At 42.8% G+C, this 18,269-nt stretch overlaps 1 protein-coding gene across 5 annotated transcripts in view; it reads right to left on the bottom strand.

The window, feature by feature from the left end:
- The window catches only part of MPRIP (myosin phosphatase Rho interacting protein), a 75,195-nt gene that overhangs the window by 16,173 nt on the left and 40,753 nt on the right, over positions 1-18,269 (bottom strand). For all 5 annotated transcript variants that reach the window (XM_070955150.1, XM_070955151.1, XM_070955153.1 and 2 more), the window contains exons 8-15: positions 11,805-11,940; positions 11,396-11,509; positions 10,297-10,353; positions 9,949-10,017; positions 9,628-9,717; positions 9,046-9,155; positions 2,999-3,590; positions 2,495-2,611 (exon numbers count right to left, since the gene is read on the bottom strand). In XM_070955150.1, the coding sequence (XP_070811251.1) occupies positions 2,495-2,611; positions 2,999-3,590; positions 9,046-9,155; positions 9,628-9,717; positions 9,949-10,017; positions 10,297-10,353; positions 11,396-11,509; positions 11,805-11,940 (1,285 nt within the window). The remainder of the gene's footprint in view (positions 1-2,494; positions 2,612-2,998; positions 3,591-9,045; positions 9,156-9,627; positions 9,718-9,948; positions 10,018-10,296; positions 10,354-11,395; positions 11,510-11,804; positions 11,941-18,269) is intronic.

The following is an 18,269-nucleotide window of genomic DNA, read 5'->3' as shown; positions in this document are numbered from 1 at the left end:
TAGGCTTCAAAGCTGATCTAGAAATGGGTGCCAGAATTGGGCCCTCCCTGTGGAATTCCTCCTTGATGCAGTTGATTCCCCCCCACCCCACCCTACTGGTGTTTTGAAGGGCCTTGAAGAGTTGGGTCCACACCCAGATCTTTGGCAACGGTGACTGAGCCCCCTTTTTCATTGTGTGGGTTTGGTTTTTTTCCCCCGTCTGGTTTGCTGTCCTTCACTGCTGTTTATTAGGACCCCGTTTTATTCCTTCGAATGTTGTTGGGAGTTGGACGGTATGCAAATTTTTAATTAACAATAATAAACATCTTATTTTGTTCTGGGATTCTGTCTCTGTCAAAGCTCTCTCAAACTTTCAAGACTGGGTTGAGCTCTAAGCTTCTCCGCCCAGTGTTGGTTGAGCACCCAGATTTCAATCTAGTGTTTTACACCAAACTTCATCTAATAAAATCCTAGAAGAACCAGGAAACCCACAAAATCCACACCCCTGTCCCTTCCCCTCTTCCCTTCGCTGTAGCTGGCGACAACTGTCCCGCCCAACTCCTTCCTGCCCTAAATTTTAGAGGGAAAAGAACAGCATTTGATGCTTTTATGTTCCTAGCAAAAACAAGGTGGGAATGAAGTTTTGATGTTGAGGTTCTAGGTCTACCTAGGCTTTATTCTGCCTGCATGTCAAGAGAAGTGGGGTGGAACGACAGAGGTAAGTTGTAAACAAAGGTCCAAAGAAGGTATCCTCAAAGAGATGCAAAAGAAAAACATGGTTCATGCAGAGAGGAGAATGTACAGAGATTCGTGCAATGGTTGGGAAAGATGGCCACACGGTATGGAGAAGACACAGACAAAAGAAGCCCAGCGTTCAGCCTCATCACCGGCCCTGCCTCGCTGTCCTGGGATAGCTGGAAGGGACAGCCCACAGATGTGACACTCAGATCCATGCTTTCACAGCAGAACAATCCCCCATGCACGGTGCCCTGTCCCCAAGGAAGATTAGTAGAGCCATCTCCCACACCTTCACCCCAAAAGGAGCTAGTTGTCTGGAGAGAAGCAGGAAAAACCAGTCATGCGCCATTGTTGTTAAAAATGAAGAGCGCAGTCAGGCTCGAGGCAAGAGATACGCAAGAAAAAAGTTGTATTGCGAGAGATTCAGGAGGGCTCCGAGTTCGACATGCGTGCAACCTGGCTCTAGACAGATCTCGAAGACTCGATGGGAGGGAAACTTGCAGCGTGGACACCACAAATCCGGAAAGAAAGAAAGATGGCTAAAAATGTTTTATTGTAGCTCGACAAGCTCACCACAAGCTTCAGATTTGGATTTTGCCTTCAGGATTGCTAGCAAGGTTTCTTTTTTTTTTCCTTTTTTCTTTTTTAAATATGAGTAGGGGAAAAAGGAGAAATATAAAGCCAATGTCACTAATTTGTCAACACACAATTTAGGTTTTGACTGGTGACTTGGGTCTACTTTCTAAAAACTTTTATTATTTTACACCAGAGGTCTTCAAACTTGGCAGCTTTAAGACTTGTGGACTTCAACTCCCAGAATTCTCCACAAGTCTTAAAGCTGCCAAGTTTGGGGACCCCTGTTTTAAATGAAGGGATTGTGGTCCAAATGCCATCACAAACTACTCCAAATTCATGAGATTAGGACTCTTCTGAGCCAGAATACACAATAGTCCATTTCTGGGGATTTCCTGCTAAGAGAAGTTTCAACTTTCAGTCGTTTCAGGAGGTGGGGGGGGGGGAAATGCAAAAATGTTAGAAATATAGATTTGACCAAGTGGCCCATAAATACATGCCAGACCCAATTGAAAAAAGAAATTTTATTTGGAATAAAAAAACTTCCTTCTTTCTGGGCATCTGATGTGGGGTTTTCTTATCTCACAACGTTGTCTTTAACATCAGTGAGAATTGCTTTCTCTGCAATTTTTTCATTAGCCTCATCAGAATAGTACAGGTAGTCCTGACTTACGGCCACAAGGGAGCCCAAAATTTCTGTTGTTAAGCCAGAAAATTGGTGAGTGAATTTTGCCCCATTTTATGACCTTTCTTGCCACAGTTGTTAAGCGAATCTGGCTTCCCCGTTGACTTCGCTAGAAGTCACTTTTTTCGGTTCTGTTGCAACTCTGAACGGTCAGTAAATGAATTGTTGTTTGTCAGGGACTACTTGTATTTCGCCTCTCTGAAGCTTCTGGATGCTGTGGCAAATCCACGTTGTCCCTCAAGACGTAACTCAGGACCCTGGCACAACCCGCTCATAATTTATTTATTTGTTTTATTTATTGTTGCGATTTATAATATACTGTAATGAAAGGGGAGGGTTTGTGAAGAGGGCAACCCCAAAATTCATTGACTCCATCATGCATCGCCCTCAGCAAATGAAGGTTTGGCCAACGTCATCTAGAAATCTAGGCCCATTTGCAAGCATCCCGGACTGAAGCCCCACGAATGAAGCCCAACTGACCACCAGAGACGGAGCTCCTGGTCTCCTTCTCCCTCCTACCTGCAGGACGTAACCTTCCCGAGCACTTTGTTCGCGTCCCAAAGCTACTTTGAGCTGGTCTTGTAGGACACGGTTCTGTTCCAAGAGCTCTGAAGCTGCCTTTTGACTCTGTTCCAGCTGAAAGTGCAACAGGGAAGGTGTTAAACAAGGATGGAGAGGGACCCAAAGATCCCAAGTCTAGATCGTGGTTGGAGTGTGTATTTTCAATAAGGAAAACCAACTTGACTAGAGAGCTGCCTGACCCAAGGGCTTCCAACTTGAACTAATGAGGACAAGTTCCAAGACAGGAAATGGGAAGCATCAGGTCTTGGTCTCTTCACAATGCCCATGAATAATGACTTTGCCACTAGGGTTTCCAGTGATCGTCCTTCCTTCCTTCCTTCCTTCCTTCCTTCCTTCCTTCCTTCCTTCCTTCCTTCCTTCCTTCCTTCCCTCCCTCCCTCCTTCCTTCCTTCCCTCCCTCTCTCCCTCCCTCCTTCCTTCCTTCCTTCCCCACCTCCTTACCTCCTTTTCCAGCAGCACAGTCAGATGCTGCTTATGGAGTATCTCGCCGTTCTCCTCCGGATGAGGAAGATGTAGCGGGGCAATGGGGATCTGCTTCTCCTCCCGCAGAGGAGTGGTCTCCACCTGATGCCACCTCTGCTCAATCTCCACATGGACGCTTTGAGGCTTGGCCTCTGAAGCGGCAGGCAACCCTGAAAGCCTATCCACCTCCATCCTGGAGAAGTCTTCTGGGCTTCCTCCATCAGTAGCATCCAGATGTTCAAAGCGCTTCCTTCTTTCCTCTCTTCGGCGGGCACGTTCTCGCTCCAATTCCCCGGGATCTGTTTCTGAGGGGCCGGGCTCCTTGGGGAAATGAGCGGAGGTGTCCTTCAAAGTCTCTGTCATATTGGCTCGCTCCTGAGCCAGGACTTGCTGGATGGGGCGAAACTCAGCCCAGTCAAAGGTTTTGGAGCGACCTTCTCTTCGGCGTTCCCTGGCTCGACTGCGCTTGTATTCGGGGTCTATCTCGGCCTGCTCCGTCTCCTGCTTCTCGCTTGGCTTGGGACAAGTCTCAAAGGAGGTGCCATTTTTGCTCTTCTCTTCAGGCAGAGAGCTGGTAAGGGATTCAAGAAGAGAGGAGAACAGAAGAAAGTTAGAACTTGGACCCAATTTTTCATCCCTATGTTCTCCAATTGCTCCAGGAAGACACCATCGGAGGCCAAAACTATTGGAGGCGTGGAATTTGAGTAGAAACAGGGTTATTCTGACATCATATTCAAGAGAATGTCTATCCTTTGGCTTAAGAAACTCGGAACAATGTTGACAGTGCAAAGATCTGGCTGATTACCTTCCTACAGATACAGAGTTGGGAGCCTTTCCTGTCCCTATAATACAGTTAATTGTTCATGACTGTTGGTGCCCAGTTTCCATTCTTCTTCCAATTCTGCAAGATGTAAACTTTGTAAACGTTCAACCAGACCAAGCCTTGGTCACACCTATTCACCTTGCACCAAAATCAGCTTAAGGCAACTTTGCAAAAATTACCTGACATTTGGATTAATAATGCTACACTCAGAACAGACATAAAACAGAAGTTTATCTTCAAATGAACAGAACAGATCGCAAAAGCTAAAACAATCTAAAATGTCCTGCGCAAAGGGTTATTTTTTGTTTGGAAACCTGCTTCTGCTTTTTGTGATGGATACCCTATTTTAGCTTGTGTTGGCCTCTCTCCTTTTTCACGTTCCCTGCTCTTCGCAAATGTTCCTTAACCATTTTCTCCTCCACTTCTCCTGAAAAGAGCGAGATTTATGCTCATAACAAAGCTATTGTGAGCTTCAGCAGCATCATTATTCACCAGCATTACAATGAAGACATTCATGAAATGCTTTTTCCTTTTTTTTTTTTTTTTTTTTTTTGCTGAGCAGGTCAAGAAGAGGCCAGTTTTCCCCAAGAAGACCTTCATTTTTTGAGATCAGGGCAAGAATTTTCCGTTTCCATTACACCCCACAGAAGAAAGGAAGGTCCTCTCCCACTAGCTGACTTCAGTTGCTAATAACAGAAGCATATGACTTAAAGCACCAAGTAGCATCATAAAAGCATCCTAGGAAATAAAATTGAGGGCTGATTGCAATGTTTTATCCCTGTCACGAAAGAATACATCTACCAGTGAAGGAGAATATTTGTAGCTCAGGATTGAAATGAGGGGTCCTTGGTGCTCTCTGAGCTTGTTGGTTTTCTTGTAGACATTTCCTGACCCAACTAGGGAACATCATCAGTGCTGTAAGGGAGAGGTTTTGCTCTCGGTTTATATTCTAGTGGCTTGCTCTGGGTTGGTCTTAAAAGGTTTTATTTTGGCTGAGATGTTTATTGTTGGCTTGTTTGGCAATTCTTTGATTGGGGTATTGTTTACTTGATTGTTGGTCTGATATTAATTGTGAAATTCGTGTATGCTCATCTGGGTGCTGATTGCTGGTTGGGAGGCATTTTGAAAAGAAAAAAGACCCAAACATCTCCCCATCAGCAATCCGCACCCAAATGAACATAAATTAACCCCAAGATTTAACATCAGACCAACAATCAAGTAAACAATACCTCAATCAAAAAACTGCCACACAAGTCAACAATAAACATCCCAATCAAAAAAGGTCTAAGACCAGTCCCACCAACACTGCCAGGGCAAGCCACTAGAACATAAACTGAGAGTAAGTCCCACTCCTTAATAGCCCTGATGATGTTACCTAGTTGGGTAATGAAATGTCTGCAAGAAAACAACCAAGCTCAGAGAGCACCAAGGGCCCCTCAGAATACATCTAGGAAAATGGGACTCTGTTAAATTATTTAATTTAATCTAGGAAAATGGGACTCTGTTAAGTTATTTAATGTTAAGATTTCTCTGTTAGGATATTTAATAGCTGGAGAAGTGAAGGGTTGGACAATGAGTAAGAACACACAGCTATAGCTACTTAGTTGAAGAAAGCTGGCCATTGCGTGAGGCAATCTAAGCTGTGATTGGTTGCTGTGAATGTAAAGGGGGTGTTTCCTTGTTTCCCGCCTTTTTCTTCTGTGTGCACTCTGTGATTTACCTCATGATGTTGCTGCTGAGTTGATTTACCTGACGATGCTCCTGTTTGCCTATCTTATTTAAATATATTTATTTATATAAAACTACAAGTTCGTGCCAGCGTCTCTGACTCCATTTGGACACCTGCTGCGCAATTCCCTGATAGACTCCCATTTTACAAATTGCCCCCTTTCTGGAAATTTGCTTTCAACCAGAAAAACTCCACTGCACCAAGAACAACCCTCAAGGACAAACTGGATATATTATCCTACAGAGATACAAACGGCCCAGATTTTGTGCTGTTCCTCTCCTCTCCAAAAAGCTTTTGTGTGTCTGTATCAAATGGCTTTTTACTGCATTTCTGCCCAGGCTTCCATTTAGCAGTGAAAGGGAAGAAGGGTGGCTACAGTATGGCTTTTTCTCCAAGACAAGGACCAGCACAGGACGGTGCTCACATCAAGGGAAGCTGCGGTGCTCACTGCCAAGGTGGACGTCCAAACGGAAGGGGAGCGAGACAGACAGGCAGAGACAGGCAAGGGGAAAAGGTTTAGAGGATGCTGGAAACGAGGTCTTGTCACACAACGGAACACATGCCAGCCTCCAGCGTGCACATTTGCAGGGTGGACTTAAAATTAAAATAACGTAAGAATTGAACTCTAGGGCTGCATTCCCCTAACTTAGCCATGGACCGCTTTTACTATCCCTACTAGCTCGGAAACATGAGCAAGCTAGAAAAAAAATAAGTTGCTTTCTTTTCAGGATGAGCTCAGAGCCTGGCTACCAGCTGTAGCTCCTGAAGATTGTGGAAAACGCTCACCTGTGGGAGTGGATAGATCTACCATATAGCAAGAGGTTCTTGCTAGTTTTAGTTGGCTATCTTTTCCCAACCACTCCTTAAAATGCCAGGGAAGGCTTGAAGGAATGTACAAATTATCCAGTTTTCTTTAAAATCCACAAACTTTATTTGGCCCTCTAAGACAAGCCAGAAATATCTAGCCACCAATACGGAAGCTTCTTAAAATCTGTTTTATGGCATTGACTCTAGAAATTGTCTAATCTCCATGTAAAAAAGGTTTCTGGCACACCAGTTGCAAATGCAAAAGAATCCAGCTTTTTTGGGGATCAGGAAGTTGAAAAATTTCTTCCTAATTAGTTATTTTTATCATTATCTATAGACATTTCACTTGGATTGGATTTTTTTTTTAAGATTTGGCAATGGTAGCCCAATTCATGTCGAAGTAGCTTTTAATCTACAGACAGTAGTTACAATCAAATGTAAATTTCCTTCACAACAAAAAATTACAGGTTGATTTTCATCATTAATAGAGCAGAAAAATATGGGAAGAGACCACCAAATTGGTGGGGGATGTCAGAATGACCCATTACCCATTGGGGTTGACTTGTGTAGTTCTCCGTGTCATCTTTTCAAAGCATGGTCTCAAAGGATTATATTCTGGAATGGCTCTCTTATTTTATCTATTTTTAGCACCCAAAGATATCTTGCATCTGCAAAAACTATTCAAATTATCTGATATATCAATTTATACTTAATTTTAATATTTCTTAGGATGTAAAGAAAAGTTTGGCTTCACTCTCAGGCAGAAGTTCAGTAGAAGACCACTGACTGCTCCTCTGGAGCCTACCTTTTTCCCAAATTCAGTCTTCCTCACCTGCCCAACAATCTAAATCCTGTGACAAAACTATCCAACTTTTACAAAATACTGACCCTACCCTCACTCAGACTGATGATATTCCATAGTTGGGCAATGAAATGTCTCCAAGTAGACAACCAAGCTCAGATACCAGCAAGGGTTCCTGAATTCAACCATAAATCATAGATTCTCTTCTGGTGGTACTTCATTTTCACACGACCCCTATGCCAGGAAGTAATTTCAGATATGTCTAGTCATGGGACTTGATTATCTGACTTAAAGAACTAGTGGTATGGCTAGAGGTTCCTCTACTCATGTACCCAGCTTTGTAATTTAGAGGACAAAGAAGCATTTGTTTACTATTCTGGTTGGGAGAATCTTTGGTTGCATGGATACCTACTGAGCAAAGAGATGTTGCAAGAGATCCTACAAACTCTTACTACAAATCTTCTGATCTATTTGAGGTTCTGGCTATAGGATCAGCTGTGGCCCCTCCAAGAGAAGGTCCTTCAACTGCATTTCCAAGAAGGCCTGCTTGGCAAGCCCAGAAAGCGACAACATGGAAAGCAAATTCTGCAACTAAATCTTGCCATCCTCACCTCCCTCCCTCCTCCTCGTTTGTCAGAGCAAAATAAGCAGGAGTTTCTAATCCAGACAAGTGCAGCAAAGAAAGAGGAACATGCAGTGAATCACGAGGTATACAAACCACAAAACGTTAATACAGGAGAGAACACAGTTTTCCAACCTTGGCTTCAGCACGGATAACTTCAAAGAGAAGCTTTTCCTGCGAGTGCGTGGAAATTAAACATATGAAGGAGTGAGGCAAGAGAGACTGGGAGGAGAGGGGAGAGAAGCGTGGAAAGACGGAATGGAGGATGGACAGAGAAGAAGGAAAGCAATCTTGGCTGAGCTGGCTGCATCTCTTCACACACCACTTTAAAGCAGGGTTTCTTAACCTTGACAACTTTAAGATGTGCGAACTCCTAGAATTCCCAGCTCCATACTTGAAGATGGTGGACTTCAACTCCCAGAGTTCCCCAGCCATCATATTTGAAGATGGTGGATCTCCACTCCCAGAATTCCCCAGCCAGCATACACATCTTAAAGTTGCCAAGGTTGAGAAATCTTTCTTTAAAGCAACATTCCATGCTTTGCAACTACACCATAGATAACACTACTCGCTGTGATGCTTACTCTTCCTTTTACACGAGCAAATACCAAAATAGGAAAGGAAGACCTTGCTACCACATTTGAAGCCAGATTATTACAAAGCCCTGTCAAACCAAGGTTTTAACTTTGACTCTTTAATTTTCTTGAAGGACCTACAGGTTGGATCTACTATAGATCAAAGGCAAGGTAGTACCTACTGTAGAGTCATGCTTAGTGACAACATACACCCTTTATTTAAGGGTAAGAAGATGCACAGTATTGTTACCGCAAATTAACATTTGTGCAACAACTACCCTGAATTTGAAACTGGCTGAAGTATGGTTAATTACATTTATATTCAGTACGCTAAAGTTCACTCATGTGAAAAGCAACTAGGTTGATATGGTGCCCTGAGCTCTATAGCTGAACAAGTGTTCAAATCGAGGTTCCTTTTAGTTCCTCCACCTTAGCTTCTCCCATCGTTCCACATGTTTAATAAGAGGTGGAAAGAGAAATCAGTCAACAGGGCATCAAGCTGTCCTTGCTAAATTGTGCAAAAATCAAACTCTCAGAAAACCAGTCTCAGAAAATAATTTTCACAAAGTGGAGGAGAGAGAAATCAGAAGTAAATGGATTTGTGGAGAAGTGTGATGAAGATAGTCGGGAAAGAAGACCAATCATTCTTATTTCTCATGTTTTTTTACCTGGTCACATCTGGCGCAACTGTGGGACGAACATGTTTCATAATGGTTTGGATCCAGTTCCGCCGGATTCCAGATGTCATAGCAGAAAGAATGAATTTGCCTTCTTTAGTCTAGGAAAGAAGAGAAAGAAGTGATGGTTGAGTCTCTCTAGAACAGATGTTTCTGGGAGGAATTTTCTACAGATCTCCTGCTGGTGCTCTCCACCTTTCTGAGGTAGCTTCTCAAGTTCTTTTCTGGTTCTGCTTTCCAAGAAACATTCACCCAACTTCGGATAATAGTAGACCATATATTGAATGGTTCTCCAGATGGGCCATTGGTGGTGGGAAGGGTTTTCCCTCTGAACCCTAGGACACCTTGTGAAAGAGATGGGACCTTCACTGCCTGAGGAACTTACACATCTATAAATTGGATAGCATAACAATAACTGCAACGAAGAAAACCAACTCTGCCCCATTAATTAATTTACAGGATTTATATGGCCACCTATCTCATCATCTATAATCCCTTTGTACAAGGGATGGGCTCAAGTTCCTTATTTAGAAGATGTCTACCATTTTAATGTATAGTCTGACCATGTCTTACATGGATCTGGAAACCATAGTTTCGCTGGACAGAGTATTCCGTGACATCGAAACATGTTGACAAGTCAATTTCCCCATCCAAATCGGCTGCCTGAGAAAAAGAGAAGAAATGCATAAGAGGACAACATATAGGTCAATAGTGAAAAAGGTATAATAACTTATTTCTTTATACAGCACTGTCACAAAATATAAGATGGAATCCTCTCTGCCTGAAGAATCAAACTGGAGTCTAAGGAGGTTATGGGAGAGAAAGAAACAGAGGTGATGTGAACATCAGAAAGGGTCCACCAAGGTCTAGTTTTTGGTCTCCGCCTCAACCTACCTCCTCTGCCACTGAATCCCGGTAGTATCTCAGGCTCTGATCTGTCAGCACAAACCAGTGCTTCTTCCACTACAAAACAAAAAACAAGACAAGCCATTTTATAGACATTTTTCCTTCCTAAGATGGGAAAACTGGTTTCTTACGAGAAATAGGAGTGGTAGGTGGGTGGATGTGATCATTATACTGGGCAGAATTCTGCCAACATTACGCTGAGAGAAGGTCTGCATCCAATCTAGGCAGAAATAGCTCCAAATTTGAGAATTTAGATCGGTTTCCAAGATTTACTATCTCCAAGGTACAACCCCATCTACTGTGGTTCACCAAGGAAAACAGCACCCCAAAACCTACCTGCCCATCTTCATCCTGTTTTGTTAGCCATCCCTTTTTGAAGTTCAGCAAATCCGGCTACAAAGGACAGAAGAGAATTTAGTATTCTTGCCCTGATCTCAACTAAGTTTACATATAATATATGGTAGAAAAGAAATACTGTTTTTCCTGAAGAATTCAGCTCCCTTCTTTGAACGCAACTTTCCTTCAAGAATGGGACTATCTTTTACTCAAGGTAGTCAACTCATAACTGAAGACTAATACATATAAAGAATGGTTGCTGGAACTGGGTATGTTTAATTCAACGAAAGAAAGGACCAGGGATGCCATGATAGTAGTGTTCCAGTACTGTATTTTTTGGAGCACCGGAGTATAAGATGCACCTTAGTTTTTGGGGAGGAAAATAAGAAAAAAGCTGATTGGCAGGTTGATGGGCCTCCCAGAATACCCCCAATCAGCTGTTCCCAGAGGTGAATTTTAGCAACAGGTTCCTTGGTTGTGAGCTCTGTGCCTTGCTTTTTTTTCTGCCTCTGAAACTTTTGAAACTCTGTTTCAGAAAAAATCTTTCTTTCCTGCCTCTGAAAGCCTCCGAAACAGAGCTTCAGAAAAAAAGCCTCTTTTCTGAAGCTCTATTTGGAGGCTTCTTTTCTGAAGCTTCATTTCTGATGCTTTTTTCAGCCTCTGAAACCTCCGTTTGAGAAGCTGGGCAGGGCTACATTCGGAGTATAAGACGCACCTAGATTTTCACCCTCTTTTTTTGGGGGGGGAAAGGTGCCTCTTATACTCTGAAAAATACAGTACTTCAGGGGCTGCCACAAAGAAGTGGGGGTGGACCTATTCTCCAAAGCACCTGAAGGAAGGAGAAGAAGCAACGTATGGAAACTAACCAAGGAGAGATCCAACCTAGAACTAGGAGGAAATTTCCTGACGATTAGAGCAGTGAAACGACTTGCCTCCAGAAGTTGTGGATGCTCCAACATTGGAGGTTTTTAAGAAGAGACTGAACAACCATTTGTCTGAAATTGTATAGGGCTTCCTGCCTGAGTTGGGCATTGGACTAGAAGACCTCCAAGGTCCCTTCCAACTCTGTTATTCAGAACTTCCAAATTGTTGAACTTACAGTCATGGAGGATTCTGTAGACCTTCTGTCCAGCGATTTCGCTCTCCGATGTGGAGACATAGTAGAAGTTGACACATCCAGGATGGTCCCACTCGCTGTTTCAGCAAGCAAATCCTGCAGGAAGTATGAATGTTTCACGGTCATCGAATTCAGAACTGTAATTTTGATTAATAATGAAGAGAAGCTCAAGGGGTCATCTCTGATCTCTCATACTTCAAGGACACCAGTTACATTCTTATTCTGGACAGGAATTCTCCAAGGAATTCATAGTGATAGATTGCCACGGTCATTGTCCCACTGGCTGGGGAATTCTGGAATTTGAAGTCCATGCCTCTTAAAATTGCAAAGGTTGAGAAGCACTATAAATCTCACCCTTCATACCAAGAACATGAAATTGCTGCTGACTCACCCGTTTCCTAGGGAAAACCCTTTTTTCGCTCCTGCCCTGCCGGGTTTCACTGGAGAGACCAGAGGAAGCATTGATTTCCATGTGTTCCGGATTCTCAATATCCAATGCTTCAAATTTTTCAATTACTTGAGACCTCCTGAGAGACAAGGAAGAGAGAAGGGATGGGCATTTTAACAAAAGAGAAAGAGAGGCCATCCTTGAAAGTCAGAACAATTTCAGCTCTCCCTCTTATCCAGACAACATATTCAAAATATTGACCTAATGATGCTTTCCTTTGTTATATTTCTATCCTGTCCTATTGCACAGACTCATTGGATGGGGAGAAAAAAAACCCCAAGAAAGTATCATGTAATTATAAATATAAATTAGCAACCTAGAAGGGATCTGAAAGCATGAAGCATTGGTCCAATTTATGAACACATTACCCCAAAATTGGAACCAGCCCATTTCATTCAGCAGGAAGCATGGAGCATTTGAATTTTTAAAGCTTGCAAATGTGTCATTTTTTTTTCTCCTTTTAAAGGCACAATTGTGTGACAGTGTGATCTTCCGGTGAAGCACAGGGATCACATCATCAAAAATTTCCCCAGAAAATGGGGTCAATGGGATGATTTCTTTTGAGTTTTCTTGCAGATTTAAGGCAAAAAGTTCAAATCTATTATCTATTCTGTGAATATATGGCATGAATCCCATTACAGAGCAGCTACTTAATGAAAATAATTCAGTGCTAAGCTTCACAAGTCAAGAGTTACACTTTAATATTTAGAAAAACCGCTTAACGAAGTCGTACATAGGCTTGGTTTATCTATGAGCCAATGTCAACGTTGGTCCACCTGGACTTTAAACATGGGAGAGAAAGAAAAGAGCTAAAACCAAATTGATTTCAAGCTCTGCATCCCCAGAACGGAGAAGGGCATTTTAAAAATCCCATTGGAAGCTCAAATCCAGGTCTTAAGTAGCCCTTGGAGAGGTCTGTGATAAAATGAGGACTTCCTCTACTGGTTTAAGTTCTATCAAGCCGCCCAGAGTCACCTTGTGGGGAAGAAGGGCAGCATAGTAATAAAATAAAGTAATAAAATAAAATAAAATAATAAAATGAAGAGAAGTGAAGTAAAATAATAAAATGAAGTTAAGTAAAACTGTGAAGTGAAGTAACGTAAAGTAACATTAATAAAATAATAAAATAAAAGTTACATTTAGCATGGGGAACGGCATCTGTGCCGCAGTATGTATAAGAAACCATCAGTTTAAGAGAATCTGGATTGGGAAGGTACTCTCTTCATTTTCACACGGCTGTCTAATAAAGCTAAACCTGTTGAACTACAAGCTTCTTCCAAACCCTGGAGGCTGGGCGCAGCTTCCCTTCAAGGCAGAATCTGAATCACCGCATGCCACATGCAGACAGGAAAAGCACTAAGCATCCCCCCACCAAGATGCCTCTGGCAGTGAGAGCCCCCAGCGCCCATGGCCCTTGACCAGAGAAGGCAAAACCATCATCATCATCATCATCAATCATCATCATCATTAAAACACCCTTCGGGGACCCCTGCCCAAGTCCTCTGCCCTTGAACCCTTGCCATAATTTTAAAACCGCTGGCCATCATTTGGCTTCCTTGCCAAGACCCATCTTGGCTTCCCTTTGGGGAAGAGAAAATTCTCGGCCACCGTTTTCCACCTGGCTCAGCCCACAGGTCCGCTTTCTTTCCAAGCCAACCCCCCCAGCCCACCCACCCCCCCACAAAAAATAAAATAAATAAAAAGCACAGCTTGATTGTCATGAAAGGGAAAGGCACCATCAAGTTGTCTACAGCTTGAGATTTTTTTTTTTTTTTGAGATGAGATGGGAGCGAAGCAGCGGAGCACAAGTTATCACACAGCAGAGGGAGGTGAAGAACAGAAGACCTGCAAGAAAATAAAAGCTGGACAATGAATGAACAAAAAAGTTATCTTCCCTTCCTCCCCTTGCCCTTCCCCCCCTGCCCCCCCCCCCAAATCAGAGGCATTACAAAAGGAGACCAAAACCAAAGTGCAAAATCATCCACACCGTTAATAGAAGCGATCATTGGAAACGGCAGATTGTGATTCCCGCTGTGAGTGGTTACTCCAGGTATCAAGGAAAGGATGGTGGTAAGAATAACAGAGTTGGAAGGGGGCCTTGGAGGTCTTCTAGTCCAACCCCCTGCTCAAGCAGGAGACTCTATACCATTCCAGACAAGTGATTGTCCAATCTCTCCTTAAAAGCCTCCAGTGTTCGAGTACCCATAACTTCTGGAGGGAACCTGTTCTACTGGGCAATTGTTCTCACTGTCAGGAAACTTCGCCTTCATTCTAGATTGGATCTCTCTTTAACAAGCTTCCCCACATTACTTCTTGTCCTGCCCTCAGGTGCTTTGGAGAATAACAGAATTACAGAGTTGGAAGGGGGCCTTGGAGGTCATCTAGTCCACCACCCCCCAGCTCAAACAGGAGACTCTATACCATCTCAGACAAATGGCTGTCCAATCTTTTCCTCAAAACCTCCAGGGATGGAGCACCCATAACCTCTGGAGGCAAGAAGGCAGGGAGGACTTCACCCCTTTTTCTATCTGGCCTGGTAGGTTTCAACACCATCAAGACCCAGATGGGAAATCCAGAAACCCCCAATTTTAACCCTGTAAGGAGGGATGAAACCTGGGGTGCACTGCCAATCACAGTCCACAAACTTCCAAAAAACTTTTATGGAGTCATTCCTAATTGATAACTGTGGAGCTAAAATTTACCTAACTGGTTCCCTGCCATTCCAGTTGCTTTCCTAACATGTCTCTGCCAACAAAAATTGGGGAGTCAGCTTGGAAGAAGTCCCCATCTCCCTGGGCTGGTTGTTGGAAAACCCTAGAGGCCTTTGTCTCTTCTACTTTGCAACTGTAAGGGTTTCCATAACAGATTTTTTTTTTGGGGGGGGGGACACCATTTCTGGATGCTGAATCTGAACCCCACCCTCCATTTCAGGTGGAATTTAATAACAGGAAGATACAACTTTAGTTTGGAAGCAAAGCACCTGGTTGGATAGGCGGAAGTGATAAGATGCTGTTGTTTCTCTTTGAGGTTAGTTTTTGCAGCAGTGAACCGTGCTCTAAAAATGTAAGACTTGTGGACTTCAACTCCCAGACTTCCATGCTGGCTGGGGAATTCTGGGAGTTGAAGTCCACAAGTCTTAAAGTTTCCCAGGTTAGATACCCTTCCTCTAAAATGATCAAGGTAGCTCAGTGAAAGGAAGGGTTAAGAACCGGAAAGGAAAAAACAATTTGCTTTCCATAGTCAATGTTTCCTTTCTTTGATCTGTTACGAAGCAGGAAGATGGAAATGAGATTGGAAAATCAACAGGAGATCAAAGGGCTCTTATTTATGCAAACTCCATTCAGCGAGAACTGTTCAGTGCCACCCAGAGTTATTTTTTCATGAGATGGGCAGCCGTATAAATTTGATGAATAATGAATGAATGAATGGAATGCATGAATAAATAAACAAAGACTCAATTACCACAAATGAAAAAAAAAATGTTTGTTAATAGCATGCTTTAGTTTCAGTGGTGGAAGTATGCGGGGACCAGGAGTTACGTAAAATCTTACTGATGGACAATTCTATCAAAGTGTGAAATTAAATGAACAATTGGGTGTTTTTATGTCCCAGAATTAGAAACCCAAGAAATGTTTTGGGGCATCAACAGAGATGGGCACAGCTGCCGTGAGCTATCCTTTCGGTCTAATCTTTCTCATCCTGGGGAATCTGGGATTTGCTCCCACTTAAACGGGATTCAACCTAGTTTAACAGACACAAATCCCTACCAACGTTTTGAGGACTCGGCTAGGAAACGGTTAAAGGAATTTCCAGCTTCATCATAAAAATGCTTTTCCCAGGGATGTGTGTTTTACGAAACCCTCACACGTAAGTGTAAATACGTCCAGTACATCTCTAGCATCATAGCTGATCTATACTCCAAACTAAAAACCAAATATTTCTAAATGTTTCACAGGGCATAAGTCTTGAGCAACTGCTCAAGGGAGACACACATGTTTACTCAAGTGGTGGGATTTCAAAGCTCAGTGGAGTCACATCCACTCTTTCTCTTCTGGCAGCCAGCAGGCCCTATGCTGCCCGGTGTATGTATGTATGTATGTATGTATGTATATATATATATGTATATGTATATGTATATGTATATGTATATGTATATGTATATGTATATGTATATGTATATGTAAAGCAAAGACAATGAGGGGAGCTGAGTTTGCTTAATGACCATATGATTCATTTAACAACTGCAGTGGTTGACTTAAAAACCAACAAGGTTGTAAAAATCAGGCACGGCACTCTTAAAAACCGTCTTGCTTAGCAATGGAAATTGGGGAGCCAACAGCGGTCGTAAATCAAGAACTAGCTGTATAAAAATATAGATTTTTCCAAGCTTCCAAGACTTTAACTCTGCAATAGAAGCTGAGACACAGGATGCATTTCGGCTCACGTGAGACCAAGGTAGCAAAGCTAGCTGTGACTCCAGATAATCTAACATCTCTTCAATCAGGGGGCCAACTTTTGCAAAACCTCTTTGTTATTAATAGTCTTGGGCAAGGCACCGTTATTAAATTGCTTAAAAGGTCTGTTTCTCCGGCCTTTAAAACACAGTTGGAAAACTGCAGTTTTCGGTCCCATTTAATCCTTGATGGCCTGGAATAAACTGGTAGATTGAAAGGGTTCGGAACAGGACTGGAGAACGAGAGTGACAGGAAAGGATATGAAGTCCCCCCATCAGTTGGATTTTGTGAATATCATTCATAGGAATTAAAAAAAAATTGAGACTAGGATGGTCTCAAGGGGTGGATTTGTCTGAAATGGTCAAGGGCAGTGTTTCTCAACCTTGGAAGCTTGAAGATGGGTGGACTTCAACTCCCAGAATCCCCCAGCCAGCAGCGCTGGCTGGGGGATTCTGGGAGTTGAAGTCCACCCATCTTCAAGCTTCCAAGGTTGAGAAACACAGGTCTAGGGTTTCCTGCCTGAGCAGGGGGTTGGACTAGAAGTCCTCCCAAGGTCCCTTCCAACTCTGGTATTCTGTATTCTATTTCAACTTGGACATCAGGTGCCCTTCTGAATCTAGGATTATAGGAAGACCAGACATGCCAATGTTGGTTACAGAGCTCGCTTTGTTCCCAAACAGCCAACTCCACTCAAGGATGGACAAGAATGTTAATGAAGCAGTCAGAGAAATAAGTTACTAAAGCAGCCCACAGCAACGGATGGAGATTGGCAGAAAGGCAGGGAAATGTTCGTTTAATAGCAGGGGGTGTATTTATGCAAGCAGGGGGAAAAAAAGGTGTGTCTGAAGCCACCTGGAGGTTACAAATAAGCTTCATCAACCATCAAGAACCTCTGAAGATTAGCTGGTGAGGGGCGGATTCTCTTTTATAACCCATTTTTGGGTTTCTTGCTAGCCAATTCTGGAAAAAAGAACAAGAATTGTTCTTCAGCTGGTGTGAGAGACGTCTGCTACGAGCAAGCAAGATCTGGTGGAGGTTTAGAAAGCACTGGAGAAAAATTCCCTTTTATCTCTTGGGAGGCCATATGCTCACAACCCTCCAATCTGCAGATTCTTCCTCCTTTTCTGAGAAACTTCTTACGAATTCCTATGAATATACAACAGAACGTCTGAAGGGAACTCCTCGCATCTGATGCCTGGCACCTATTATCTCAAAAAGTGCATGGTTTAGCTTCCTTCCTACAGCAAGTTTCTAGGCCTCATGAAGGCAAGCCTATAACGAATACCTATGGTAGCAGCCCGTTGTGTTTTAGAAAGCAGGACAGGGTCAGAATAACCAAGCTGGGCTTTTAGTGACCGAGGGAAAGATCTGAACACCTGTGACAGAATTCTGTTTTATTCCCTGTTGAATATTTTGTTAATAATCATCCAGTATTACTTGCCCTTCAGCTATTCCTCAATAAGTTGACGAATTTAAGACACCCAGGATAAAATTTTAAAATGGCTAAACTGGGCAAATAGAATAAAGCATCTTAAGTTTGCTTTTGGAATCAAGTTTTTGGGGGTTTTTTTGTGCGTTCGCAAAAAACGGGTTTTTTGTTAATGATTTTATCTGCTGTGTTTTTATGATGGATGATTTTAAATGTTTTTTTTTTCCCTAAGGTTTTTTTTATGTTGTCAGCCATCCAGACTCATTGGATATGAGATGGGCGGGAAATAAATTTTATAAATAAGGAAATAAACTTTGCCCTACGTGGCTTCTCTCCTGAACAGGTGTCTGTGCCTCGCTTTCTTTTTTCCACCGGACTGTTTTCGTACGGCTGCTTGCTAGAGAACGTCAAAACATTTCCGTATGGCAAAAACTGGATCCTTTGGTCCCCAAAAGAGATGGAGGGGGGATTGGGGTTCTTATTAAGGCAATAAAACCACTTATTGGATGATTTGAACTCAAGTGC

The sequence above is a fragment of the Pituophis catenifer genome, unplaced genomic scaffold (genome assembly GCF_029215685.1).
Source record: "Pituophis catenifer annectens isolate HBS135680 unplaced genomic scaffold, rPitCat1.0.hap2 SCAF_16, whole genome shotgun sequence".
Lineage (NCBI taxonomy): Eukaryota > Metazoa > Chordata > Lepidosauria > Squamata > Colubridae > Pituophis > Pituophis catenifer.
The sequence above is the reverse complement of the archived record's forward strand: the minus strand, read 5'-3'. Positions and strand labels throughout refer to the sequence as shown.